The 27,805-nt window shown below is 41.1% G+C and overlaps 1 protein-coding gene across 1 annotated transcript in view; it reads right to left on the bottom strand.

The window, feature by feature from the left end:
• Positions 1 to 233: 233 nt before the first annotated feature.
• The window catches only part of LOC136826585 (serine-rich adhesin for platelets-like), a 50,984-nt gene continuing 23,412 nt past the window's right edge, over positions 234 to 27,805 (bottom strand). Inside the window, 3 exon segments of the mRNA XM_067083802.1 lie at positions 234 to 1,889; positions 1,891 to 5,171; positions 21,391 to 21,541. Coding sequence (XP_066939903.1) covers positions 381 to 1,889; positions 1,891 to 5,171; positions 21,391 to 21,541 — 4,941 coding nt within the window. The 3' untranslated portion in view covers positions 234 to 380.

A 27,805-nucleotide genomic window follows, 5' to 3' on the forward strand; every position in this document is an offset into this window, starting at 1 on the left:
ATTTAACTGAAACTACTTCTGACTGGCCATATGAGTTTTCAGAAGTGTGGCTCATTGGTATTGTTAAACCATTTCACAATCATAATAAAAATAGTTATTTTGAAGATTTCAACAAAACTTAGTAAAAAAGAAAAAACTTCAGAATACAGTACTGTATAATACAAACATGACTTGATTCTCTACTGAGCCAAGTTGTTAGATTCAACATAAAGTAAAACTTGAATGACCATTAATGAAAAGCTGACTGTAATATAAAACACAGTATACATGAAAAACTTGTCTTTACAAAAAAAAAAAAAAAAAAAAAAAAAAAAAAATGCTGGAGGGGCATCCTTTATGATACTGTACTGTACCACAAACAAACTTTTGCATAAAAATAATCAGTACTTGCTCTTCCTATATATTTCATAACTATCTGAATCATTTAATGATTCTTTAATAGCAGCCAATGCTAAAGTTTTACATCGACGACTTACTCTCACATTCTCTGATGGAGGTACATCAGAGTTTTTATCCATTATTTGTTTTCCATTTACTTTCTGTGGAAATGACTTCTTCATCAAACTTGTATTCCCAGCAACTGTTTTATTAGCACTTTGCTTTGAAATTCTTGAAACTCTCTCCTTGCTTTCCACCTTTTTACTCTTAGACAGTACCCTCTTATTTCTGGCTACATTTCCGTATTCTGCCTCTACTTCCAATACCTCCTCAGAAGCCATTTTTTTCTTAGCAACACTGGGACCATTTATGGATAAGGACAGTTTGGTATCTTCCAAATTCCTTTTAACCTTTCCTTTTCTGGATGTTGCAATAATTTCACTAATGTCACAGACAAGTAAGGACTCTGGGTCATCACCATCATCTTCTTTCTCCTTTGATACAGTTTTCTGTTTTAGGATTCTGTGAGTTGCAGACACTTTCTTTTCCCCTCCACTTTCATTTTTCCTTTGTGTACCTACTGTGTTATGAGTTATTTTAATCTGCACTTCAGATCTTGAAATTCCTTCCCTGGAAGGTGCTGCACTTTCCGCTGGTTGTTCCCCTTGGACCAATTTCTCTAAACTCTGTTCTGAGCAAGATAAACTCTTACCAACAACATGTTTCGATACCCGTTTCTTCTTGACACCTGAAGTACCATCATCAAAGTTTTTGAAGTCATAGGACCTCTTTCTGTTAGTTTCACAAACATTCTTGTTCATACTGTCCTCTGCTTTACTAACTGAATACTTGATACTTTTACCTTTTTGTCTTGTATTTGCACAAAATACAGATGTATTTTGTGAAACAATTCCTTTGCTCACAAAAACTTTTTTAGATTTCTGATTTAAACAGGTTTCACTTATGCTTTGTTCCATAAAAGAACAGGAGTTTTCCTTATCCTCTTCACAACAGGGTTTCCCTTTCATAGCTCCCTTAGTACTTTGTGATTTTGACGTAATCTTCCTATCTGTTTTGATATTAGAAGTAATGTCAGCAAGCGGAATTTGTTTATGAGCATGTATGCTCTGGTTATCTTTTTTGGCAATATGCTTATTAAATCTACAGGTATTTATATTCTGACTAGATTTTCCTTCTACTGCAAGTCCTCTTCCTCTAGGTTTTGAAATAATCTCCCTATCCTTAGCAGTATTTAAGTTCTCTTTACTTTCTACATTAGATCTCACAGTTCTCCTTATCCGTCCTGATGTACTATCAAGTATACTGCATTCTTCTTTTGCACTCTTATCTACAGTACCTGGTATATCAACTTGTTCTGCAGTTTCATCAGCTGATGTTTTCTTCCCAGAAGTCTTTGCTTTCTTTTTGGATACCAGAGGTATTTCAAGGCTAATACTCTGTTCTATCTCTTCAATATGAGGCTTACTCTCACCATATTCACCTTGAACCAGTTTCTTTTTGGGTCTTGGTAACATTAACTTTTCCTTCAGTTTTGTCAGCTGAAGATATTTTCTTCCCACAAGTCTTTGCTTTCCTTTTAGTTACACGAGATACTTTCAAGCTAATACTCTTGTCTTTCTCTTCAATGAGAGGCTCACTTTCACCACCTTCACTTGAATCAGTTTCTTTCTGAGTCTTGGTAACATTTGTTGCTGGTCCATTAACTTTTCCTGCAGTTTTATCAGCTGAAGATGATTTCTTCCCAGAAGTCTTCACTTTCCTTTTAGTTACCAGAGGAGCTTCAAGGCTAATACTCTGTTCTTCTTCTTCATTATGAAGCTCACTCTGACCACCTTCTTTTTGAGTCTTGGTAACATTTGTTGCTGGTACATAAATTTTTCTGGCAGTTTTATCACCTGATGATATTTTCTTCCCAGAAGTCTTAACTTTCCTTTTGGGTACCGGAGGAACTTCAACACTAATACTCTGTTCTTTTTCTTCAATATAAGTCTCACTCTCACCACCTTCACTTGAACCAGTTTCTTTTTGAGTCTTGGTAACATTTGTTGCTGGTACATTAATTTTTCCAGCAGTGTTATCAGCTGATAATATTTTCTTCCCAGAAATCTTTGCTCTCCTTTTGGGTACCAGAGGAACTTCAACACTAATAGTCTGTTCTCTTTCTTCAATATGAGTCTCAGTCTTACCACCTTCACTTGAACCAGTTTCTTTTTGAGTCTTGGTAACATTTGTTGCTGGTACATTAATTTTTCCAGCAGCTTTATCAGCTGATGATATTTTCTTCCCAGAAGTCTTTGCTTTCCTTTTGGATCCCAGAGTAACTTCAACACTAATACTCTGTTCTGTTTCTTTAATATGAGTCTCACTCTCACCACCTTCACTTGAACCAGTTTCTTTTTGAGTCTTGGTAACATTTACTGCTGTGCTCTTATCTTTAGAATTTAGTTTTTTTACCTCTACCTGGCAACTACTTATATTGCTACTTCTCAATTGGCGATTGTTAATCACTGATTCATTTTTACTGCTGTCATGATGTTGTCTTGCTACAGAATTCTCTATACCTTTCTTGTTTTCAAGATTATATTGCTGATCTTTATTTAATTTGCTCTGCTTATTCTCTTTACTTTTATTCCTAAGCTGCCTTGTCTGTCTTTTAGGAACCTGTACATTACAGTCTCCTTTTTCTTCAAGAGCTTCAAGAGTCTGAACACCTGTAGTTTTTTCCTGGTCACCATTCTTTTCATCCAAGTCATCTTTTATTATTTTTTCCTCATTCTCACTGGTGTTACTTTCAATGTCTTTTCCAACACTTCTAATGACTCCCTTCCTATCATCCTCTTTGACAGGGTTACTCTTACTTTGAATACCTTTACTATACACCCTCAACTGCTTGTTTTGTTTCCTTGTTGGGAAAATGTCAAATGAGTTTTCAAACAGATTATCAATTTCCTCAGCTAAGTTAGGTTTGTCTGATTGTTGGGGAGAACTTTGGATTGCATTGTCTGTCTCTGTGATATGATTTCCTGAGTCATTTTGGTCACCATTTAATTCATTACAGACTGTTTCCATGCACAAATGTAGACCAAGGTTTTCTGAAGTGAAACTAGTCTTGCTTTTTTCAGCAATACAATGTGCTTCAACTTCTCCATGGATTAATTCAACAGAAGCACCTGGAGGTTTGCCTAAGCTGCCAGTTTCAGTCTTTGTGTCTTTCTCAGCAACTTCGAAGACTGAACTGCCTTCCTCATTTCCTGAATTACTACACCCAACCATTACATTAGTCTCCTTAATATACTGGAAATCCTTTTGCACTTTATACTTACTATGACTTTCCACCTGCATACCTTCTTGATTTTCACTGTCCTTTTCATCAGTAATAATGCTTTCAGTATCTGGTCCTAAATTCTCTTCCTTCACATCATCATTAGCCAAAACATTTTGTTCTTCCTCATTACTGCACTTCACAGCATAGTTAACATTATTTGAACGATCATCAATTGATGATGGTTCTTCCACATTCTTATCAAATGATGTATTTGGTTCAGTTTTGAATATCTGTTTTGGAATAATTGCTTTCCTCATGTTCACATTCTCCAGAGAAACATTATCTGTCCCACTAACAACAACATTTGTTAAGTTATCACATTCGGTTTTCTTTTCTTTCTTGGTCTTTACAAAGATCTGAAGAGAATAATCAAGATTAGATTCAATTTTGGTCACTTCTAAAACACTGTTACTACTTTCATGAACTGAGTAATCAACCAACATACAATCTTGATCAAATTCACTGGATGTTATTGGACCAGTAGGAGTCCTCTTCAACTGTTTCCCTTTTGGAATGATATTCTTTTGGTACTCTCTAATGGTAACAGGTTCATTTACAATATCTGGGGTGCCTGTTATTGGAAGAGGTTTCTCATCTAAAATTAAAAACTCCTTTTGAGTCATAACAGTTTTCTCACTAATTGTATCATCAACTTCAGAGAGAGATTTGGCTACAGAAGGAATATTTTCATTTTTGTCACTTGAAGAGCAATTTGGAGGTGAGGACAAAGTGTCAGTTTTTTCATCTAAAACATCTTTTGCTCTAGTAGCACCTTGAGAATTTTCCTTAGTATCTCTTTCACCATATTTTACAGAAGTAATAGGAACTACTTTTTTGTTCTTTACAAAGGGAGGCAGAGTTTCAGCTACCTCACCACCATCTGATTCTATTTCCACAGCAGTCACCTTGTCCATCATGGGATTATGAGCAGCATGACATTTACTTCCTTTACTGGGAGAATAATGTCTGAAAGTATAACTGCAACTCTGAGCATGACTAATTTCCATTGGAATGAATTCAGTTGCCATTAATGAAGAATTGTCTTGCTTATCTGGGACAACACTAACACGATTATGATTATTTAGTACTAAATCTGCTTCAGGAGATGAAGTAATGTTTTCACATTTTTCAGAGTAATTTCCTTTACTTTGTGGTGAATGACTTTCTCCTTCATTAGACTTCTGGCCAGTCTTCCCATGCATCATATCCAGTGAATTTTTATGTTCTTTTTCACTATCAATATCAATATCTGGACGTCTGGGAGTTCTTGGAATTTGTCGTCCACAAGGAATATAATTACTACTACCTGGCAATGCAGACCTGATGGAAGAAAACTTACCATTTGCTGATTTTTTCTCTTGAAAATGTTCAAGTGGTACTTCTGATATTTTACTTTTCAAAGAGATACTGTCAGGTGGTTTGATGGGTGTTCGCTGTAGAAGACTTCCTGAAAAATAAACACTTTCGTAAACCATGAGTGATGACGACATTAAATTATTCATACACTTTATATAATGTAACAGCATATTAAAGTGTCAACAGGTCTTCAATACACCATTGCAGAATCAACATACTCTTAAAGGCCTTAACCTTTTCAAAGCATAATTTGTCACAGATACCAGCAAAAAAAAAAAAAAAAAAAAAAAATTAATAATCTCAATGTTCAAACTGCAGATCTAGCAACATAATGGACTCACACTAGATTAAACATCCACTTTTGTGCCTCATAGAGATAAGTTTCAAAAAAGTTTAACCAGACTACAGAGCTAAAATCTTAGCTCTCACAGGGCAAGCTAAAAAGGTTAATTCTTATTAACAGAATAAGATTCTAGATTTTATCTAGTAAGTTACAACTTTGTAAAATCTTGATAATTGGACAAACTTAAAATACTGAAGGTTCTGACCAGATTTCTTTAAAGAATTTGTATACTTTATTTGGACATTCACTTAATTTACATTTTACTGTCAATGTTATACTTCGTTATCTGCAGTTATGACCTGGGTCCTGGAGGGTGACAATCAGTAACAGGGTTAAATAGCTGTCCAATTCTCAAACATGTTGGAACAACTATTGCATTTCTGTCTACTTGTACAATTGCACATTTCACCCCTTCATCAGCATCATTTCCTTTCATGCCTATGTGATCAGCAATCCAGCACAGTTATGCAAGCTCTATACAATTTACGAGAGTAGAATCTGATTGGTTAAACTAGGGAATTTTTTTGGATAGTAATTCTAACTTCTCTGACACTTTTTGAACAATAAAAATTACATAATTTTTTTTACATGTCTGCTTTCAATATATCTTGACAGCAGAAAATGTTGCTGACAATTCTATGTGAAACTGGCTATACATTACATAATGAAAACTGAGTTTTCCTATCTGGTCATAATGCAGCAAATCCAACACAGGGAGGAGATTTGGATCCCTCCAAGTATAATTCACAATGTGAACCTTTCTGTCTAACAATTTCCAATACATGCCATTCATAATTTTTTAGGATGCTAGTGCAATTTTTTGTTAAGTACCATAAATGAAGACCAGTCTTAAATTTATGTATCCTCCAAAGACGAATGGTTGCAATACAATTTACTGTCTCAGGAACTCAACTCAACTTTCAATGTCAGCAAACGATTACTAATAAGACAACCCTCGGATCAATTTCATGGTAGGTGAGCTGCTAGCATTTCTAGAGCATTCAGAAATTATACCTAGAAGATTTTGCTCATTTTAGAAAAAACCATTAACAAAAATAATAAGAGTCAAATGTCAGGGCAGTTAGAAATGATACCATTAAGAAAATGGTGGAAGTTTCATGTAAACATGAAATAATGATGAAAGAATAATAGAAGTGGCTTGGACATGCTCTTTGTACAACCCCTGGGACAATAGTAAGTGACAATGTCAGCTGGGTTCCTGAATGTATCAGAGGTATTTAATGGCCCAGACCTACTGGAATGAGAACTATGGGATAGGAGGCTGAGATGGAGATTTGTGGGAAGATAAGGCAAAAGAAAAACATGAGGCAGAATTTCACCGAAGTCCTTTGCATCAAGCACAAGGCATTGAAGGCAATGATGATGATAATGAATAGTTGCAAGATAACAACACATAGATAATACTGATTCATTACTTACACTCTGTACTGATTTGCTTGGAGAAGAATTACAAGCTCCATTCCATATTCAGTGGCCTTCATTATAAAAATGTTGTAAGGCCAATTTTGTAGCAGATCAATATATTTGACTTCCAAAGTCAATAATTGTTGCCCTAAACAATAACATTACATGTTCAGCAGCACATGTTGCATGACAATTTAATTTTTTTTCTTTTTACTTTGCTTTTTCTAATATGAGATTTCCAAATGAGATGTGTATCAAAGTTCCAGCCTAGGGATCTTACAGTTTGGCTCAAGGGTCTTAGGCGGTCTTATCTTTGATTGAAATGTCATCATCTTTCATCCATCTGGTATCTTAATAAAACATAAAAGCTTTTGAATCATCAAAAGAACTAATTAAATGTAGGTATCTATTTTCTTTATAGTGTTGTGCATACATTCAGCATGTCAAAAATTGTATAATCTCTATATACAATATAATTCCAGATGGTAATTTACTGGTAATGTAATTTACTACTAACGTGAAGTATGCTGGTTGGGACCCTTGGTTTGGGAACTCCCTTTCTAATTCAAAATTTTCTTAATAAATATCAATGTAAATTTGAAAAGTTTGGTACAACATGAAGTTTTCAATAAACACTGGCAGGTACCTCATATACCATCGCACAGTGATTTCAGGATAGAGTACCTCCAAGTAAAGTAGTATTAAATGCTTTTTTATAGCCAGAGCTATCTATTTGGACTCAAATCCTCTTCAGATTATGATCTTACAGGTGAGTCACTAAATCTAGGATGGACCTGTTATAACAGGGATCCAAACTGGGTTTGAGCGAGGGTATTGCTTGGTTGGATACACAAAGCAAGTCTAGCATTTATCATAGTGTCCATTAGCTTGCATAAAGAGCTGTTTATTACCCAAAGCCTTTGCCATAAATACATGCCTTGGGTGATTTATGAAAACTTAGCTATAAAGCCAAGATCTGGGTCACTTTCGGTCATTCAGCCATTCAGCTCGAATGGCTGGACAGCAGAATTGAAGAGAGGAAGCAGAATGGAGGTAAAATAGAAGGCTTAGAAGTGGGTGCAGCTAAGGGCTGAATGGATGCTGCAAACAACCTTTTTTTTAACAATGCCTGCAGTGCACCAATGGAGGTGCACTGATGGCACTAGCACCCCCATGGGGGGTGATACATGCCTTGATGGATGGTAATAGTCCTATTTGTTATCAAAAGTTTTTGCCCTATTGTTTGCATATTATAATTATGCCTCTAATTACCTCTGTGAAAGAACACCCTCTTCATTTACCCTGGATCTTAGAATGCCAATTTCTATTACTTTTGGTACCAATCAGGGTACCATAAGCTTAGAGTGTTGTGGAAAAGGGTATGGATTTATTTGAAGCATTGGCAGAGTTTATTTTTCTATTGTGTAACTGATACTTTCTAGTCTGTTCGTAGCAAGGTACTGGAGGTGGAGGACTGTTTCAGACATGTAATTATGATGGGAAAATGATATTTTAATGATAAAATAAAGTTTGTTCATACTTACCTGGCAGATATATATATAGCTGTATTCTCCAAGTCCGACAGAATTTCAAAACTGCGGCACACGCAGTGGGGCCAGGTGGTTAGTACCCATTCCCGCCGCTGGGAGGCGGGTGTCAGGAACCATTCCCATTTTCTATTCAGATTTTCTAGTGCCACTGTCTCCTGAGGGGAGGTGGGTGGGCACTATGATTATATATATCTGCCAGGTAAGTATGAACAAACTTTATTTTATCATTAAAATATCATTTTGTTCATGAGACTTACCTGTCAGATATATATATAGCTGAATCCCACCATTGGAGGTGGGAAGAGACAGAATAGGATTTAGGAAACAAATATATGTAGGCGATTGACGCCTTGGTTCCTTACCTGTTAGCATAGCTGACTTCGTGATACTGTCACCCAAGCCTGCTTCTGCTTTACTAGAGTCTCCAGCAAGGTAGTGACCTATATAGCTGGTGAGTTCTAGATGATCTGTCTACGGGGGCGTGACCACAATGGGACTAGATCATAAGACCATACTGTGAGGACAAAAGGAGCAACGACCAACCACCTGACCGAGCCTATCTAAGTCATTAAACCTAGCATAAGCTAAAGACTGGGACGTCCATCTCCGGTGGCCAACCCAACAACCAGAAAACACAAAATCACGATTAAAAAATACTTCCTAACCTCTAAAGTCTAAAGGATAGGATGAGTATCGCTCTCTGCCCCCAACACTGTGTCTGCGGAAACGTATGGTCCTATGTCGTCTTCACGTCCCGCAAGTAATGTGAAGCGAACACCGAATTGCTTCGCCAGAAGTTGGTACCCAGAAGATCGCTAAGTGACATGTTCTTCTGGAAAGCCACCGAGGTCGCAATGGCTCTCATTTCATGAGCCTTGACTTTCAGAAGTCTCATGTCGCTGTCTTGGCAGGTAGAATGAGCCTCCTTGATCGTGCTTCTTAAAAAGAATGCCAGAGCATTCTTGGACATCGGCAAGTCCGGCCTTTTGACAGAACACCACAGATTGTCCGACGGGCCTCGACTTCCTTTCATCCTGTCTAGGTAGAATTTGAGAGCCCTGACAGGGCACAGGACTCTCTCTGATTCTTGCCCAAGAATTTCTGCCATACCCTTGATCTCAAAACTCTTGGGCCAAGGGGTAGAAGGATTCTCGTTCTTGGCGAGAAACATAGGGTTTAGGGAGCATACGGCATTATGCCCTCTAAAGCCTATGTGCTTGCTGATGGCTTGAACTTCACTAACTCTCTTTGCCGTCGCCAGAGCAGTTAGGAAAATAGCCTTCCTTGTCACATTCTTGAGCGATGCCGAATGAAGAGGCTCGAATGTATCCGACTTCAAAAATTTCAGGACGACATCCAGGTTCCAGGAAGGCGTCCTCGGCTGAGGTACCTTAGCAGTCTCAAAGGACCTCAAGAGATCGTGAAGATCCTTGTTGTCAGCTAAGTCTAGACCTCTATGTCTGAAGACTGCCGACAGCACACTTCTATATCCTTTAATTGTCGAGACTGCCAGCTTTTTCCTTCTCCCTAAGATGAAGCAGGAAGTCTGCTATTCATGCACAGAGGTTGTGGTTGAGGAAATCCCCTTGCTTCTGCACCATTTCCTGAAATTGGCCCACTTAGATTGGTATACCACATTGGAGGAGGGTCTCCTGGCACCGGCGATAGCCCTTGCCACTGCTCTTGAAAAACGCCTCGCTCTCACCAACTTCGTGATAGTCTGAATGCAGTCAGACTCAGAGCGGGGAGGTTTTTGTGGTACCTTTCGAAGTGGGGCTGCCTGAGCAGATCGACTCTCAGGGGAAGCGTTCTTGGGAAGTCCACCAGGAAGGCCATGACCTCTGTGAACCACTCTGTCGCTGGCCAAAAGGGGGCGATCAACGTCATCCTCGTCCCTTCCGACGCTGCGAACTTCCTGATGACCTCCCCCAGAATCTTGAAGGGAGGAAAGGCGTAAAGATCCATTCCCTTCCAATCCCAGAGGAGGGCATCTACTGCTACTGCTCCTGGATCTAGTACGGGAGAGCAGTATAGAGGAAGCCTCTTTGTCCTGGACGTCGCAAAGAGATCCACCAAGGGACGTCCCCATAACCTCCACAGCTCCTGACACACCTCCTCGTGAAGGGTCCATTCGGTCGGCAGAAGTTGACGCTGCCGACTGAGAAGGTCCGCGCGGACATTCTCCACTCCTGCCACGAACCTCGTAAGGATCGTGATCCCCCGAGCATGGGCCCAAAGCAGGATTTCCTTCGCTAGGAAAAACAGGGACCGGGAGCGAGTTCCTCCCTGTTTCTTGAGGTAAGCCAGGGCTGTGGTGTTGTCCGAGTTTACCTGTATCACTCGGCCTGATACTTGGCTCTCGAAGAATTGCAGGGCCAGCAGAATCGCCCCTAACTCTTTGAGATTGATGTGCCAGGACACCTGTTCCCCTCTCCAGGTGCCTGACACTTCCTCCCCACTAGTGTTGCTCCCCATCCCTCCCCGGATGCGCCGGAAAACAACACTAGGTCGGGGCTCTGAAGGTGTAGAGAAACCCTTCTGCCAACCTCGAGGGGTCGAGCCACCACCTCAGGTGATCCTTGACGACGGAGAGATTCTCAGGGTCTCCTCTAGATCCTCCTTGTCTATCCAGTTTTCCGCCAGGAAAAACTGGAGCGGTCTGAGATGCAGTCTTCCCAGGGAAACAAACTTCTCCAGCGAGGTCTCCAGCGAGGAAATGGTCCCCAGCAAACTCATCCATTCCCTCACCGAGCATGTTTCCTTCCCCAGGAAGGATGAGACTTTTCCTAAGCATTGCTGCTGTTGTTCCTGGGACGGAAAAGCTTGAAAAGCCACTGAATCCATCTGAATCCCCAGATAGACAAGATGGACTGCGTTGGGATCAGATGGGACTTTTCTACGTTTACTAGAAGTCCTAGGGACTTCGTCAACTCCAAAGTCGATTTCAGGTCCTCCAGACACTTTGACTGCGAAGAGGCTCGAATGAGCCAATCGTCCAGGTAAAGCGAGATTCGTATGCCCGCTAAGTGAAGCCATCTCACCACATTCTTCATGATGATCGTGAAGATCATAGGGGCTGTGCTTAGCCCGAGGCAAAGAGCTCTGAATTGGAACACCCGTCCCCCGAGTACAAACCTCAGGTACTTCCTCGACTGGGGATGTATGGGGACATGAAAGTAGGCATCCTGAAGGTCCAGCGAGACCATCCAATCTCCTGGTCTTAATGCTCCTAGAACAGACTGGGACGTCTCCATCGTGAACTTCTCCTTCACCACGAAGCGGTTCAGTCTGCTAACATCTAGGACTGGTCTCCATCCTCCTGACTGCTTCGGAACTAGGAACAGTCGGTTGTAGAATCCTGGGGAGTCCAGCTCCAGGACTTGCTCCACAGCTCTTTTCTCGAGCATTTGCACTAATAGCTCGAAAAGGATCTGTTGCTTCTCTTGATGGTAGGAGGGCGAAAGATCCCTGGGCAACGTGCACAGAGGTGGCGTGTCGAGAAAGGGGATCTTGTATCCTCTCTCGATAACTTGAGGGACCAGGTGTCCGCCCCTCTTGCTCTCCAGGCTCGCAAACGAAAAGAAGCCTGGCTCCTACAGGTGTCTGGAGGCGCTGTAAGTCACTTCTTGCCCTAGGTTTAGGCGGGCTCCGCCTCTGGAAAGACCTCTTCCTCGGGAGACGATCTCGAGGAGAAGAAGCTCCTCCACGAAAGGGCTTCTGCTTCCTGGAGGTCTGACCCGACAACGACGTCAAAGGGACTGCCGGGCGTCTTGACGAGTGGGCCAAGAGGTCTTGAGTGGCCTTCTCCTTCAAGCTGGCGGCTAGTTCCTTGATCAAGGACTGGGGGAAGAGATGGCTCGACAACGGGGAGAACAGTAATTCTGCCCTCTCCGACGGAGAAACTGACTTTGCTGTAAAGTTACAGTACAAGGCCCTCTTCTTCAAGAGGCCCGTACAAAAGTGGGAAGCCAGTTCCTCCGAGCCATCCCTGACGGCCTTGTCCATGCAGTTCAACACACTGGACAGCTCCCCAGGCTGATCGAGTTGGGACTTCTAATCTTGACGTCTAGAGCCCCCAGACACCAGTCCAGGAAATTGAAGACCTCCATGGTTCGAAACAGTCCCTTCAAATGGTGATCCATCTCCGACATAGTCCACGACACTTTGGCTGCAGACAGGAGGGACCTTCTAGGCGCGTCGACCAAGCTAGCGAAGTCTCCCTGGGACGACGAAGGAACTCTTGAGCCGACGTCCTCTCCGGTCTCATACCACATACCTGCCTTGCCGCTCAGCTTGGACGGAGGCAGGGCAAAAGAAGTCTTGCCTTGGGTCTTCCTTTCCTCCATCCAGGTGTTAACCTTCTTGAAGGCCTTCTTTGTCGCCAGAGACGAAGTCATCTTAACAAACCGCGCTCTCCTCGCCTTGGACGGCTAACTGCGAAGGAGGAGAGAGAGGGGCCGAGGGTTTGAACTTGTCGCTAAACAAGTCCTTGAGAAGACGGCTAACACCTGGTAGTCCGAGAGACGAGGAAGCAGGAGGCTGCTCAAGGTCTGCAGGCTCCAACTCACAAGAGACTTCTCCTCTTCAATGGGAGAAACAACCAAGAGTCTCAGCGCAGAAGACCTTGGGAGAACAGGACAGCTGCCTGGCGGGCGCTGAAGGCGTCCACGACATCCAGATGGGATCAGGTGATGGTGAAGACGAAAGAGGCGCAGGAGAGGGGGACTTGGACCTCTTGACAGGCAGCCTCAGTCTTTGATTGCTCTCCTCTCAGCAAGGAGAGAAGCCAACTGACGCTGCATGTCCAGCAGAACCTCTTGGATGGAGAGTCTCATTTCGGGGGAAGAGCTGATCCGTCCTGATGCCTTCTTCCTCCTCACCGAGCTAAAACAGCTTCTCCCTGGAGGACTTCCTCCTCTGAAGACCTCCTCTGTGGCGGGAAAGCTCGAAACACCTATCACGCCTCCAACTTGCGGGGAGGCTGGAGGACAAGAAGCAGTCCTTCAGGATACATGCATAAGCACTCCATCACGTCAGATCGGTGGAAGCCACCTTCCAGCTCTGCATCCGGCAAAGTCTCACAACACTAGGGGAACACTACACTTAACTGCACTTTGAAGAGAATTATTTATCACGGATGGTGTTCAAACCAAAGGCCATACCCCCGCAGACACACCTCATGCATACCACAGGGTGTGAGGATAGGTTATCAGGAGTGGAAAATTAATACCCTGACTTTACTAGCACTCCTGGAGCCTCTGATCCTATCACTCATTCACCTTCCACATCAACAAACTCACACTCTTGCAGCGATCATTTGCAAACCTGCCCCCTACAGCATGCAGAACTAGAGCCTCACACCTTACACTCATTCAGACATCATAGCAAACTAGATCCAATCAAAAGCAATCAAAAGCAAATCAAAAACAGTCCACAGAAGCGTATGCCAATCCAAAATCCAAAGTCAAAACCAAAAGTCAAATAGAATACTTAAGTGGAAAATAACGAGTTCATTTAAATCCAAAGACGGAGGTACTGAAAACAGATGTTGACAGTACCGGCGACAGAGAAAATCTTAATAGAAAATGGGAATGGTTCCTGACACCCTCCTCCCAGCGGCGGGAATGGGTACTAACCAACTGGCCCCACTGCGTGTGCCACGAGTTTTTGAAATTCTGTCGGACTTCGGAGAATACAGCTATATATATATCTGACAGGTAAGTCTCATGAACAAAATTATAATTACTGTGTATGTTTTCCATTTCATATCCTTCTAACTTATTTACATCAATGGAAGAACAGTGTGATATTACCAGATGATGAACTTCCAGGTCATTTTGAAACATGGCCATATTTGTTCACAACCCAATTAATCATAAGTTGTCTTATTTCTGTATATGCAATCACAGTTGCACCAACCTCCTTTGTACTAGGTAGCAGAAAATCCTTACTGAGCATATCTCAGCTTTTAACTCCATACTGCCAGGTAGTATGTGAATGGAAAAAGCCTTACTGTAGTGCTATAGCACAGAAAATAGGAATGCAGTGCTGCATTTTGGGCTGTACAAAAGAATAGATTACTAAAGCATAGCATAAAATTATTGTGAGATGGCCTGGAAGAAAAGCTGAAATGAAAAACAGGTCAAAACTAACAACAGTCAGTTAAGCTTTGTGCCAGAAAGATCCACAACTACAGGAAAAGTACCATGCAAAGACGAAGCAATTACACCACATATTTGTGGAAAATTAAAGGCATTCTACAGAGTACCAGGCTGAAAAATGCAATGGTCATTACAAAAGCAGAATACCAGAAACTCTCAAGTTGTGAAGTTATGCTATGCTACCATAACATTAAATCTAGGGCAAAGACACTGGCAGGATTATTAGCTGTATTTAAGAATTTTAGCATCAATCAAGGATCAGTACTGAGCCCTTTGTGTTTTATCACAGATGTGGAAGAAGCTCCAAAGAAGTGCAGAAAAGGCAGTTCCTAGGAGCTGCTTTATGCAATGTCCTAGTGTTACCAGCATAATCTGACAATTAGGGTGGTGGAGATGTTTAAAAGTGGAATGGAGAGGTGAGGACTGAAAATCAACATAAGTAATATGCCATATTATTATGTAATCAGCAATTTACCTAAGTATACAAACCAGAGCCTTTTATAAAAGAGTATCCTGCAGTGCAAGCTGGAAATGATTATTATACTTGTTAACAAGGGTGGTTAAGTGATGGTTACAGGGGTAGTGAGTGGGGAATACCCCTTACTCACTTTCACCAAGCACTTTTTCATTTGGCCTCACAAAAAAAAAAAAGCAGAGTGGCTGAGGTGACCACTCTAATAAAAGGCTCTGGTCTGAGTACCTAGGAAAAATACAAATTACTGTTCTTACATAAATACAAATCATTGCCTTTTTATATAGGGGACTCATTCCTTATGTGGGAGGCTGCCTCTGTCAACAGACTGGACGTTGAACAACCCATTCATATATGCCATGAGCCTGGCCACAAAAAAGTGAGCAAAGTCACTGACTCCCATAACCTACCATTAGGTCTGGCATTAGGATGCCAGAATGTTTGGGACTAGGGCCCAAGAGAGGGTATAAAGCTTCTGGAGTGAGGAAAGTACCGAAAACAAGGTAACATCCCCATACAAATATACCAGTCAGAAGACAACTATCTGGTAAAAACAGTGATGGCTTCAGGGTATAGCACTACCATTGCCCCCTCTCTTTGACAAAGGCAAGAGCAAGAGAACCATCTTTAAGATGAAACCATGCAGTTACCTAGTATGATCTACCAGGTACTTAGCCTTACTTGCTGCTCCATTAGGGTAGAAGAAAGGTAGAAAGGAGAGACCAGTCAATCTCCATTCATTACCTTAAGCTAAGTACAGTACTGAGAAGAGAATACTTTTCTGCCTGAAAAGAGCTGGGTGCCTACACAACTTGCTCAGCAGCCACCACAGATCCAAAAAAGGTGTCTAGAGACTGGTGGGCAATGTACCTCAAGTCGAATAAGGTGAAAGTTGTTTCCATTTCCAGACAACCCTCATTAGCTACAAAACCAAAAAAGTTCCTCGGAAAGGCCAAAGCCCCTAACATCTTGAATTATCATATGGCCTAAATGACTAAATCCTCACTAGAGGAGTTTTATGCTGGTTTGAGAACCTCACAAAGCCAAGAAAAAGGGGTGTTCCTGGACACCTGGATTAAGAGGTCATGTTCTTTTCAATTAGTGCGCAATGGCTCACACAAGGCACAAAAGAATTATTAAGTCTTGTGACAAACTATGTGCTTGCCAAAGGCATATCCGATGCAGGTGCATTTATGTTGACACTGGATATTTCCACACTTAGATACAGCGGGTATCTGACACATTCATTTGTGCCTTCTGATCATGTGACAGATTGATGGAAGCGTTGTGATCCTTCAAACATTGAACCGGTGTTGTCACGTTTCCGGGGAGGGGTTATTAAGTGAGTGCGTATGTGTGCGCACTCTCTAATGGTATATTATGAGAGGAACATACAATGGCTATGGACTTGGATTTGTGGCTGGGTGTGATTCGCTCTTTGAGCAGTGTTAGTGAATAAGAACAGCCACTGTGAGAAGCATTTATTTGCAGCCATAGGAAGTGAGTAAGATAACTCATTAACATTTATATCATTTCCAGACATTATGTGGAAATACCCAGTTTGTGTCGCAGTGAAACTCCTGTTTCTCCATTATGCATTTTCCCGTTCTGTTCTCCATTGTGCATTTTTCCGTTTTGAACGTTGTTTTCTTTAAACACTATTTCAGGTTCTAATATATGATATGTTTCTTTTATCAGGAATTCTGGGTTCATCCTGTGAGGACAAATATTTTGGAAGTGGTGTTCTTTTAACATACTCTACGACAGTTATTTTGGTCTAGAATAATTATGACCTGTTTATTTTATTTGATGACTGGGGTGTTAGTCACTAGTATTGGTTGGTCTAGAATCATCAATTCGATTGATTGTGAATCAAAATTTCCTCTAGTTATGATTTCCATTTATATGGGGTGTGAGTCATGACCGCAGCTTTAGCTGAAATGCTTTCGTTAAATTTGCAAATAAAATCTAGTTTTGTATCTCGGTGCTTAATTCCAGTAGGCCTTTGTTTGAGGATAGATTCAGTGAGAGGAGTTGGCGAGAGAGAATGAATGTGCTGACCCAGTGCTGGTCATTGCTACCAGAGAATTTTAGGGATGTACGATGATGTGATGCTGTTCTTAAAACCGGTGAAGTAAAAGATTATGACCCTAATTGACCTTCTGTAGGGTCATAACTCATAACACATCTTAAGTCAACACCAACAAAGTCTCAGAGAGAGGTGATTGAAAAACTCTCAAACCTCCAAAACTGACATGTTCATCCAACACCTAAAACAAATGAGCTGTTCAGGTGTGCACCCCAACCCTCTAATGCATCTGACAACAGGAGCATTTCTGGAGGGGGAGACCCAAAATAAGCCTCTACCAGAAGGTCCCAGTTGTTCAGTCACCTTGTGAGAGCCTCTCTGATCTCTCTGCTCAGGGGCACAAACCGAAAGGGATTGCTTTGCGCCAACCAGCGCTGCTTCAGTTGCCGCTGAAGCAAACATACCGTATTTGGAAATGCCCATACCAAACAAGCTTCTCCAACAACAAAAGACAGACCAGCCAAAACAGGAACAGCTGCTCCTGTTGAGCTTGCCCACACATAGAAAGAAACTCTAGCTGCTGCAATATCTTTAAGCATACCCAGATACTTTGCCTGCAGCCTGGGGATGATCTAGGATTTCTCCACATTTATCATGAACTGCGGTTTGTGACAAAAGAGGTGGTGGGCTCTGTTCTGAAGCCAGAACAAACTAGTTGATCTGGTAATGCAACAAGCACATACCTTGCAATTGGGCCTGAGATGAAACCAAGGTGAATACATGGGTGAACACCTGGGAGACTGTTTCCAGTCCAAAGCACAAAACTTTGAACTGGTAGACAGTCCCATTGCTAAGTAGATGTACTTCTGAGAGTTCTGATTGAGAGGTGCTCGAAAGTACATGCCCTCCAGATCTGTCCAAAGCATGAACATGCCCTCTCTGATGGAACCTAACACTGAATATGTCATCTCAATCCTGAAGAAAGTCTGAAAGATACTCACTCAAAGAGGATAAGTTGAAGGCCAGTTTCCAGCCACCAGTTGCCTTCCCCACCACAAAGAGGCAACTGTTAAATCCTGGAGACTGGTCCTATACAAATCCTAAAGCACCTTTCTCCATCACCTCCTTCACCTCCATCGACAGGACTAAAGATTTTGGAGAGTCCAAAACATACATCTGGAATAATACTGGTTAGAGTAATGGGTGGCCAGCAATCCTTGAAGGGAATCTAGTAGCTGTTCTGAAGAACTGCAACTACCCTCGGTTCTGCCAATGTCTACCACATTCCCCAATGGCTTGAAAGGCATCCCCCTACTAGTGGCAGCTGAAGAGGAGGATTGCCAGCCTCAGCATCATCCTCCTTTCTTCTACCCTTTCCTGGCTATCTCTGGAAGAGGAGGATGAAAGGGCTGGGAAGGCTCCCCACCCTTTCTCAAAGAAGAGACTCGGCTACCAATATGGGTTGAAGAGGAACAGCCTTCATCACCAACCCAAACCTAAAAGCTTGGCTACACCTGACGGTTAGGTTGCAATTACCCTCAAAACCATGGATTGTTTGAAGGAAACTGGTATATCAGAGAATTCTGGACTCCAATCTTCACTCTCCTGAAGAATAAGACTACTCTCCAACAAAATTTACCTTGAAAACAAAGGACATTCACCCACAGATTGGCATTCTGGTGTGAGAGAAAAGTCAGCACCTTCCCACCTGACACCAGCAACCTCCTAAGTTTTTCCCTCTCACCCTGGGATGAGACAAACGAATCCATAAGCTGAAAGGTGGATGATGGCGGGATACTTGGTTTAACAGAAGCTCGTGTACTACATTAACCAAGCTTCACTGTCATTCACCTGGATGTTTGCCTTTATCTAAAGCTGCTAACTCCCTTGCTTTAATGCCCTTTTCTTGGCCTATTCACAAATAAGGACTACAATTTTCACAACTTGATGGGGTGGAAACCGTAAGCACACAAAAAGGCTTTCATGCACAAGCTGGTTCCCCAGGTCAGCCATGCATTTGTGAGTTTCTGATGTTTCAGCCCCTTGCTTCCTTTGTGATCTTGTTCCCCTTACCCTATTTATACTTAAAAATGTTTTCACTTACTTTCTCTTCTCCTTTTAATTATATTTAATTTTGTTTTTAGAAATTATCATTCTTTCTCCTTTTCCTAACCTAAGAGATGCTAGGGGGATGCCAATTAAGGATGACAGCATTATTATGCATTTGCAACTTCAGTAATGGAACCAATATTTTCTTGCTCATTTTTTAACTTATCACCTAATGTTATACATGGTTGTAATGGCCTTGTGTCACAGATTAATGATCAAAAGTAAAATATAAAATACTTTTAAAAACTTGTATTTAAAATGAATATTTTTTGGAAAGACAACATTTTTTCAAAAGCCACTTTTTAGTTTTGGAATGCTTCATGCAGTATTTTCTGGGACGATTTCAAATTTGTTCTTACTCCTTAGCTATTCAGGAAACACCTATAAAAGTACAAAAAATATACAACAGTTATTAATTGGCTGAATGGGTGTATATGTGTGTGTATGTTAACTGTCCTATGCATACTAACTTTAAAACCAATATTACTGTTGTCACTGTCATTGTAATTATTTATCTCGATATCACTATTTGATGAAAATGAATAAGCATCATCATCAAAAGCCATTATCCCCAAAATTCACAAAATAGACAAAGATTTATAAAAATCTTTGACAGTTGCTCAACTTCAGGATACAAAAGCCTCCCTGGTCCCACCCTCTGGGCTGACGGAAGGTTTACAATTTTGCTATTTTTATACCTATGATTAAGAGAAATCTGGCATCTTTTATGTTCAATAGTGAGCTGAATGGCTGGTGAGACTGTTGATGTCACTCAAACAGAGCTAAGGGGAGGGACTAAATTTACCACGATATTTGAAAATAAAGCGTCAATAATATCGACGTCGTCCTTACGCAGCATATAAAGCGTCAATTTTAGCGACGTGCCACATCTTGCGGGTTAATCCTTTAATTTTTTAAATATATATAATTCTACATAAAGCTCTACTTCTGCACTATCAGACTATTACTGTAAACTGAGCAAATTAATTTTTGAACAAAACAATTTTGCCATTTTATGACCAAATAAAAATCTTATGTGTGAGATAATCTCCACATTTTATAGGTTTTTAACCCTTACTAGACAGGCATGATCATGTGAGGCATAATACTGGCTCTAGAATTCGATCTGGAGTCCCTCAGATGAGATTCAATACTTCGCGCCATACAGTTTCAAAGAAATTTTGCAGGAATAATGCTCAAATCACTTCACTGGGCCATAAATGACTTATGACAACTCTTACAGAACACTAGCACCTCAGTACAAGATAGAGGGAGATCAGTGTGACTTGAGATTTTATGGGAGAAAGTAATACCCTCCCCATCCCAGGATGTCTTTTATATATTTGCTGATAATTATCCAGGGATTGCTGTTGGTTTTGGGTCTTATATTTTGCGATAGTATGTCAGCTATAATTGTAATTTTGCAAACTAAAACACAAAGACATATTGGAAAAAGCATGTATAACTCACTAAAAGTTACTGCATCTCCCATCTCATCTCAGAAATATTTTACCATAAATATACTCAGACTTTGTTATTGATTTTAATTCTTATCTGTTATGATACTGTGTGAGCTGTAAATAATTTTATAAAATAAAATTACTGGGCAAAATAAGCATATTTTTACGAGTGTCTTGAAAAAGAGGCCTCGCACAGAGTTGGAAATATTCACTTTCAACTTCCCGTGAAGGGTACAGAAAATTTTTAATTTATTTTTCTTATAACATATGCATTTGCATATCTTCCTCTCTACATTGATGTTTTTTCTTAAACTGGCCAAAATTAAAGTTTGTCCAGTCTAGGGTGGTCTTAATATATATTTTAGCCCAGCCTGTAGGGATAATAACTTCTGAATTTTTCATAATTTTTACTCTTGAAGATTTTATAAAAATTCGAGACATGCAGTACTAACTACAGTACAGGCCGTTCTGACAGCATGATGATAAACAAAAATCGCCGATAACCAAAAATTGCCAATTTTAGGTCATCGGTACCTTTCTTAGATATGTATTGGCGCCAAAGTGTGGATGACGAGTCAAAATTAAGTCTAGGTGGTCATCTTTGAGTAAATATTGGCAGGTTTGAAGTAAATTTTGTCCTTAAGGTAACATATTCCTGACAGTGGGGCAATGAAGGCAGTAGTGGCTCAGTGGGAAGGGAAAAAAAAATAAATAAAAAAATAAAAACACACACACACAGTAGTAAGAATACTTATCAATACCTTTATTCATGAAGAGGAGTTTCTCTTCTTCTAAGTTTGGCAAATTTGAATTTAGCCCAGTATTTGCATCCTGTAAATCTGGTTCAACGTTTTCCTGGCCCCTGCAAGGCTTCTTCTCTTTCATTTTTATCAATTGCTCTTGCTTAACAACCTGAAAGAAACAATAAATCAGTAAAGAAACACAATTACACATCAACATATTAGAGCTTATGGACTATTTTTATAACGAATAAGAGACTGCTTGGTAAATTATAAGATAGCAGTTTATCATAATACGCACACATACACAGAATGGCTACATATGAAACATTATACACTCAACCAGGCTTACCAAATTTATTTGCTTATCTAATAATTCATTAATATATCTTATAATTAACAATCACTTACTATTTCAATGAATACTGCTCAGCAAACCACAGGCATAGACAGCAACATGAACTGACATAAACAACTGAAGCAAGAAACACTTGTTTGCCAATGTTAGTTACTGTTAGTTAGTTATAAATGATTTGTTTAACCAGACCTCTGAACTCTTTTAGGGTTCTTCTCGGGCTGGGATGTTAGTTACTGTAACTAATGCACGTTTGAGTTGCATTACAGTTGTCGACTGGTTAAAAACTTATCAATGATGACTTCCATAAGTAAAAATAAAATTAATTTTTATTCACCCTTCAAGCAATGAAGAAAAAGGTCTCACAAAAGTACATTGTTAAACCTGCAGGTTGTAACTGTGAATGAAGAAATGAATAAAGGGCAGGCTGCTAAAACATTTTGGACAGGAGAAAACAACAATGGATAGTCTCTTGTTTGTCATTTTTTCATAAGCTGTTTCAACAGATATCTTTCACATTCAAAACTGATCCCTGATACCCTTTATCTGTTGAGAGCAACCAGATTCACTAAACAACAGCACCAATGTGCAGTAAATGTGCCTTGCTGTCAAACTTATCACTTCCAGAGGTCCCTAATTTCTCACACTGTTGGACTGTGTAACAGCCTCCCAGAGGAAGTCGTGCAACTGGAACTTTAGAAGTTCAAGCGAAGATGCAACGCATTACTACCCTGATACTACTCTCTTTGCATTTTAATATTTTTATCTATTTATTAATTTACTTTTCTTTTCTAATAAGTGAGATCTCTTCCTTTTGTATTTCCCTTTACCTCCTCTTACGTCTTCCTAATGGACACCATATTCTTTGGAAGCTTGAATTGCAAGCCAATGCCCCTATGGGCATCGTCTGGATAATAATATAATAATAATAATAATAATAATAATAATAATAATAACAATAGTTTGTATAGATAAAGATAAGATGCATTTTTAAACCATGCTTTATCAATTTACAAAAACTATATCTCCAAATTGTGCTTCATCTAGCAATGGATAGTAATGAGGTCACTAAAACTCAATCAGCTGAATCCAAAAATGTAAAAATTACCAGAATGCAAATGGCTTAAAAGCACACCACTTAACACATCATAAAATGTCACTTTCTTTATTGCTTTTTATTGGCCAATATGGATAGCCTACATCATCAGTTTAATAGCGTATGGTACATGGGGGTGTACAAGAACTCATGTTTTTTTCAAGCTTTCTTGCTACTGGGGGAAATGTATACGGGATTGTGATTTTTTATTTTTAATGGCTGATAAGCACGAGCATAATAAACATATCATTTGCAGATTGGCAACATCCGAAAAGTATCATTACACTCGGTAACAAAGAGGGTTTTCCCCTCTATGTATAGTCTTGTGTGATCAATGGCTTGTTTGAATTGTTTGTGGGTATTTGTGATATGCCATGCATTACCCCGAGCATGTACTTTTGTTGCAGAACCAGCACCATAATAGGTGCTGTTAGTTGTGTGTGTGTGTGTGTGTGTGCTGCTGGGTATTATTTGTATGGCTCCACTTCATCCTATGAGGGTGAGAAAGTGTTGACCCTTCAACAGAAACTAGAAATCGAGAGAATTGAAGCAAACTGGTCTATGGCACATATTATGAATGAGTACGACATGGCACGGTCAGCCTTACATAAAATCAAGACTTCCCGGGACAAGTTAAAGAAGTACGCAACAGACTTTGGGAAGAAGACATCCAGGAGTCAGGCCTGCAAGGTCATGGAAAAAGGCTGACCAGACGACATTGAACAGTCGACCTTGACCTGGTTTTGTCAGCAAATGGCGGCTGGCAAGCGCATTGGTGGTGCCGAGTTGAAGAATGCAGTTATGAAGTTTGCAGGCACGCATGGGGTTACAGACTTAAGGCATCCAAAGGTTGGCGGTTTTGATTTAAGATTCAACATGGGCTTTCTAGTAAGAAGATTCTGGCAAAGCTTAGGATGCTTCCGAGGAGGAAACAAAAATTCCCTTTGTTGATGTGCCGGGTTCATCCAGTGAGGAATCTGATGTCTATTTGCTGCCTCTCAATGACCAGGACCCTCTACACATCCAGGTGGTACAGGACCTCGACAGTGTTATGAAGAGGACTTGTAAACCTCCTTGCAAGTTTTTAAAAGGCTGGCCAATATATGCAGTTTTGGGACTGCACAAAGGTAAGTGAGAGAGAAAAAGTTGTCTTATTACAGCATTTACATTTAAACAAAATAGGAAAAAGTGATACAGGCAGTCCCCGGTTAAAGGCGGGCTCGGTTAATGGCGATCCGGTTTTATGGGGCTTGTCTAGTGACGAAAATCAATCATTTTTGGCGCCGAAAATCGCTGATTTCCACTTATCAGTGCCGATAATTTGGTATCGCAGACTTTGTTATCATCACACCCCCAGAATGGAACCACCACCGATAACTGAGGACTGCCTGTACAGTACTTGTTATCCATTAGTGTACCCTATCGTACTGTATGTTGCATGAGAAAAAAGGGTTTGGTTTTTTTTTAAAAGCATATTTATACAGTATATTTTGTTAATAATATTTGAAAGTAAGGAAGATAATTGCTTTTTGTATCAAGTTTTCAGTTTAAAGTCTGATGGATGTTCATACGCATATTTAGTGTTTATGGTTATGCTGTGTTGACAATGTAGGGGGAAGAAGGGTGCAGATTTTTTTACTTGCCCTAATCCAAAAGTTGGCTCTATTAATCCAGATAATCAAGAGATGACTGTATCTGTCTAAAAGGGCTGATATTACCTAGGGTTCTGCACCATGTTTCCATCACTGGTAAGACAAGCAACAACTTGTTCATGGTAACAGAGGAAGGGGATTGCCAACCTAAGCGATTCCCTCCCTCCTCCTCCTTTCCGCTCTTCCTGATCATCACTATGGGAGGAGGATGTAAGGTTTTGGAAGACTCACCTCCCTTCTTAGAGGAAGAAGACTGGGCTACTTGTCTGGGTTAATGAGGAGAAGGATTTCTCACAACCATACACTGAGGGCTTAGCCATACCCGAGGGTTTGGCTACTGTTACCTCTGGCCCCCCACACAGATTTGAAGGGCACCACAAAGAGGATAAGAATGTCCCAAGGTTCTGTTATTCCCCTTTCCACTGCCACTTCCATATTACTGTTTGGAAAAAGTAATAAAAAACCAAATACTGAGCTATTCCTGAGCAAGAAACTATTCTCATGGGAAACCTTTTGGGAGAAGGACGTAACCATGTCCCTCCTTCTCAGAACCAGATTAGCCCAAAGGTTGTAACACTGGTGTGCAAGGAAGGTCAAAGCCTTTTCTCCCAGCAAAGTAACCTCTTAAACTTTGCCCTGTCAACCTATGATGAGACACCTGTCACAAAAAAATCTGCTAACAAGTTCAACCAAAGGCAAGCCATGTGGTAGCCTGGAAATGCCATGGCAACAGACTCCATGACACCGATCTAAGAGGGTGTTTGTTCATCAGCCCCCAGATTGACAAGTTCTGTGTGCTATGGAGTGTAGTATTCCCTGGGGCATGTAAGTGATCAAAGGAAGGGGTTTGCTTGATCTGCTGGACCCAAGGAACTCCCTGTCCTGCAGATCTGTGTTCACTTAGTCCAAGACACCACAAGCAAGCTGGGACCACGGCAACCTGACGAACATTCTTGCTTAAGGAGTACATATGAGGGTGAGTTTGACTGAAGAGACTGTGGCCAAGAGTGGAGCCAAGGAGGACTACCTGAGATTATCACACTTACAAATGAACAAAATACTCTCTCAAAAGTGCTGCTCCAGCACAGTCTTGTGATGCTCTGTTGGAATAGGACTGTCAAGACTCATAAGATCCCCAAAGGGCATGAAATGGCTTCTCTCCCATGAGAGAGAAAGCTGTACCTTGCTTCTGGTTCCTGGCTTGTTCCCATGAGACACACCATGTGACCCAACAGTCACCATTTGGATCCAGAATCTGTCAGCCAAGCACATTCCCTATACTGGAGTCCAAGGTTGGAACTGGAATTATCATCATTGAAGCAGCAACCAGGGGATCCACCACTGGGAGGATTCTCCTTCACAGGAACCAAGGATGTAGCATCAGACACAGTAACAGAAGAAGCAGCAGTAGCAGGAAAGGCGAAAACTCCTCAGCAGCCAAGTTGTCCATGAAGTCTGCAAAAGAAAGACTACCAAGGATGTTCAGGGTAGGCCATATTTTTCACAGGCACTTCAATGATGATTTTTTCCAAATACCTGGTACATCAAAGTCGACTATCGGGGTGCTGGAACTGATGTGCGACTAGGTGGGCATCAGCCTTAGCATCAGTGTTCTCCCCCGAACAGATATGGCAAGATTTTTCCCCATCTCTCAAGCAATCCCCATTCCCGTGATGGGCAAGTCCTCTGAGGAAGCAGTGGGATAGCAATGGAGGAAGGAGAGAGGAAAGGACCAGAGATACTCAGTGAGGTCACCAGATGTATAGACCTTTTGTCCTTACTCCTTTTCCTACTAAACTTCTCCCACTGAGGAGAATCCCAACCAGCAAATGAGAGCTGGAACGGCCATTTTTTCAAACAAGCTCGTTAACTACCAACGTTACGGGGGGAAACCCCGCCCACTCGTCAGTCTGCACTCCACTTTGCCTTTCAGTCTAGGTACCACAATGAGGGGTGGCTGAGGTGGGATGTAAATAAAAAGAACTTCAGGTTTGCAACATCAGGTTTGTATGTAAGGAAAAACACAAATTGCTTTAAAAAATTTGCTATTTGTTCCTACACAAATACAAATCGACAGATTCTGAGTCTTAGTTACGAATTCTGGAAACAACTTGAGCATAACAGATCCCCATCCCCTCAAGTGCCTAGCACTGAAGGTCATGAAGCTCACCTAGTCTCTTCGCTGATGCCAGGGCAAGCAAGGAAAACAGTCTTGGAGTTAGATCTCTGTCTGATGACTCTCTTAACAGCTCGTATGGCGCAAGAGCTAGGCTCCTTAGGATGACAGTCGCGTCCCACTCAGAGGCCTAAGCTCCCTGGGTGGGCAAGACTGTTCTAAACTTCTCAGAAGCATAAAAATCTCTCACAAAGGTGAGAGATCCATTCCTTCAACCAATGGACTTGGCCAAGGGCAGCTCTAAAGCCCTTAATGACCAAAACAGAGAGAAGCTTCTCTTGGCAACAATGGGTGAGAAAGTCTAATACCTGCTGAAGAGAAGCTCTGACTGGAGAGATACCCTGCTGACTACACCAGCTACACAAGATAGTCCATTTCCCCTGCTACGCAGTTGCTGAGGATTCCATAGGTATCCAGACATCTCCTTCACTATGTGTCAAGAAACAACCCTCTTGTTTGCAGGAGATGCTTGATAGTCTCCAGGCATGAAGTCTCAGCACTTTCACCACCTGGTGATACCTCTCAACATACAGCTGGCACAGAAGGTTGAGCCACAGGGAATCTCTCTTGGGACCTCATACAACAGAACCAGAGGTTCTGGGAACCTCTTGCGATGTGGCCACTGGGAGCTACACAAGTCGATTTGTAATTCAGGGTGATCAGAACTCTGTTGATCATGTGACGAATCAGATAAAAAGGAGCAAAGGTGTAAGCCTCTAAAATGTCCCCGGGTGCTGGAAAGCATCCTTTATCACAACCCATGGTCCAGCACAATTGAGCAGAACACCAGTAACTTTCTGTTGTACCAGGTTACAAAGATATCATGGTTGGGACTCCCCAGAACTCGAAGAGTTTCTCTGCAATGTCTTGGTGTAGGGGCTTTATCCCTCTCACCAGGCTCTGGCAACTAAGCTTGTCTGCCACCAAATTCCACAGCCCTGGAATGTACCTGGCTGACAGCTCCACCAAGTGTGCTACTGCCCACTTGTGCACCTGCTTGAAATTCAAGCTTCCAAAGAATATGGTGCTCATTAGGAAGTAAGAGAAGGTAAAGGGAAATACAGAAGAAGAGACCTCACTTATTAAAAAGAATATTATTAATAAGTTAACAAACAGATAAAAATGTCTTAAAATGCAAGGAGAATAGCAATACGTTA

The sequence above is a fragment of the Macrobrachium rosenbergii genome, chromosome 41, assembly GCF_040412425.1.
Source record: "Macrobrachium rosenbergii isolate ZJJX-2024 chromosome 41, ASM4041242v1, whole genome shotgun sequence".
NCBI classification, from domain to species: domain Eukaryota; kingdom Metazoa; phylum Arthropoda; class Malacostraca; order Decapoda; family Palaemonidae; genus Macrobrachium; species Macrobrachium rosenbergii.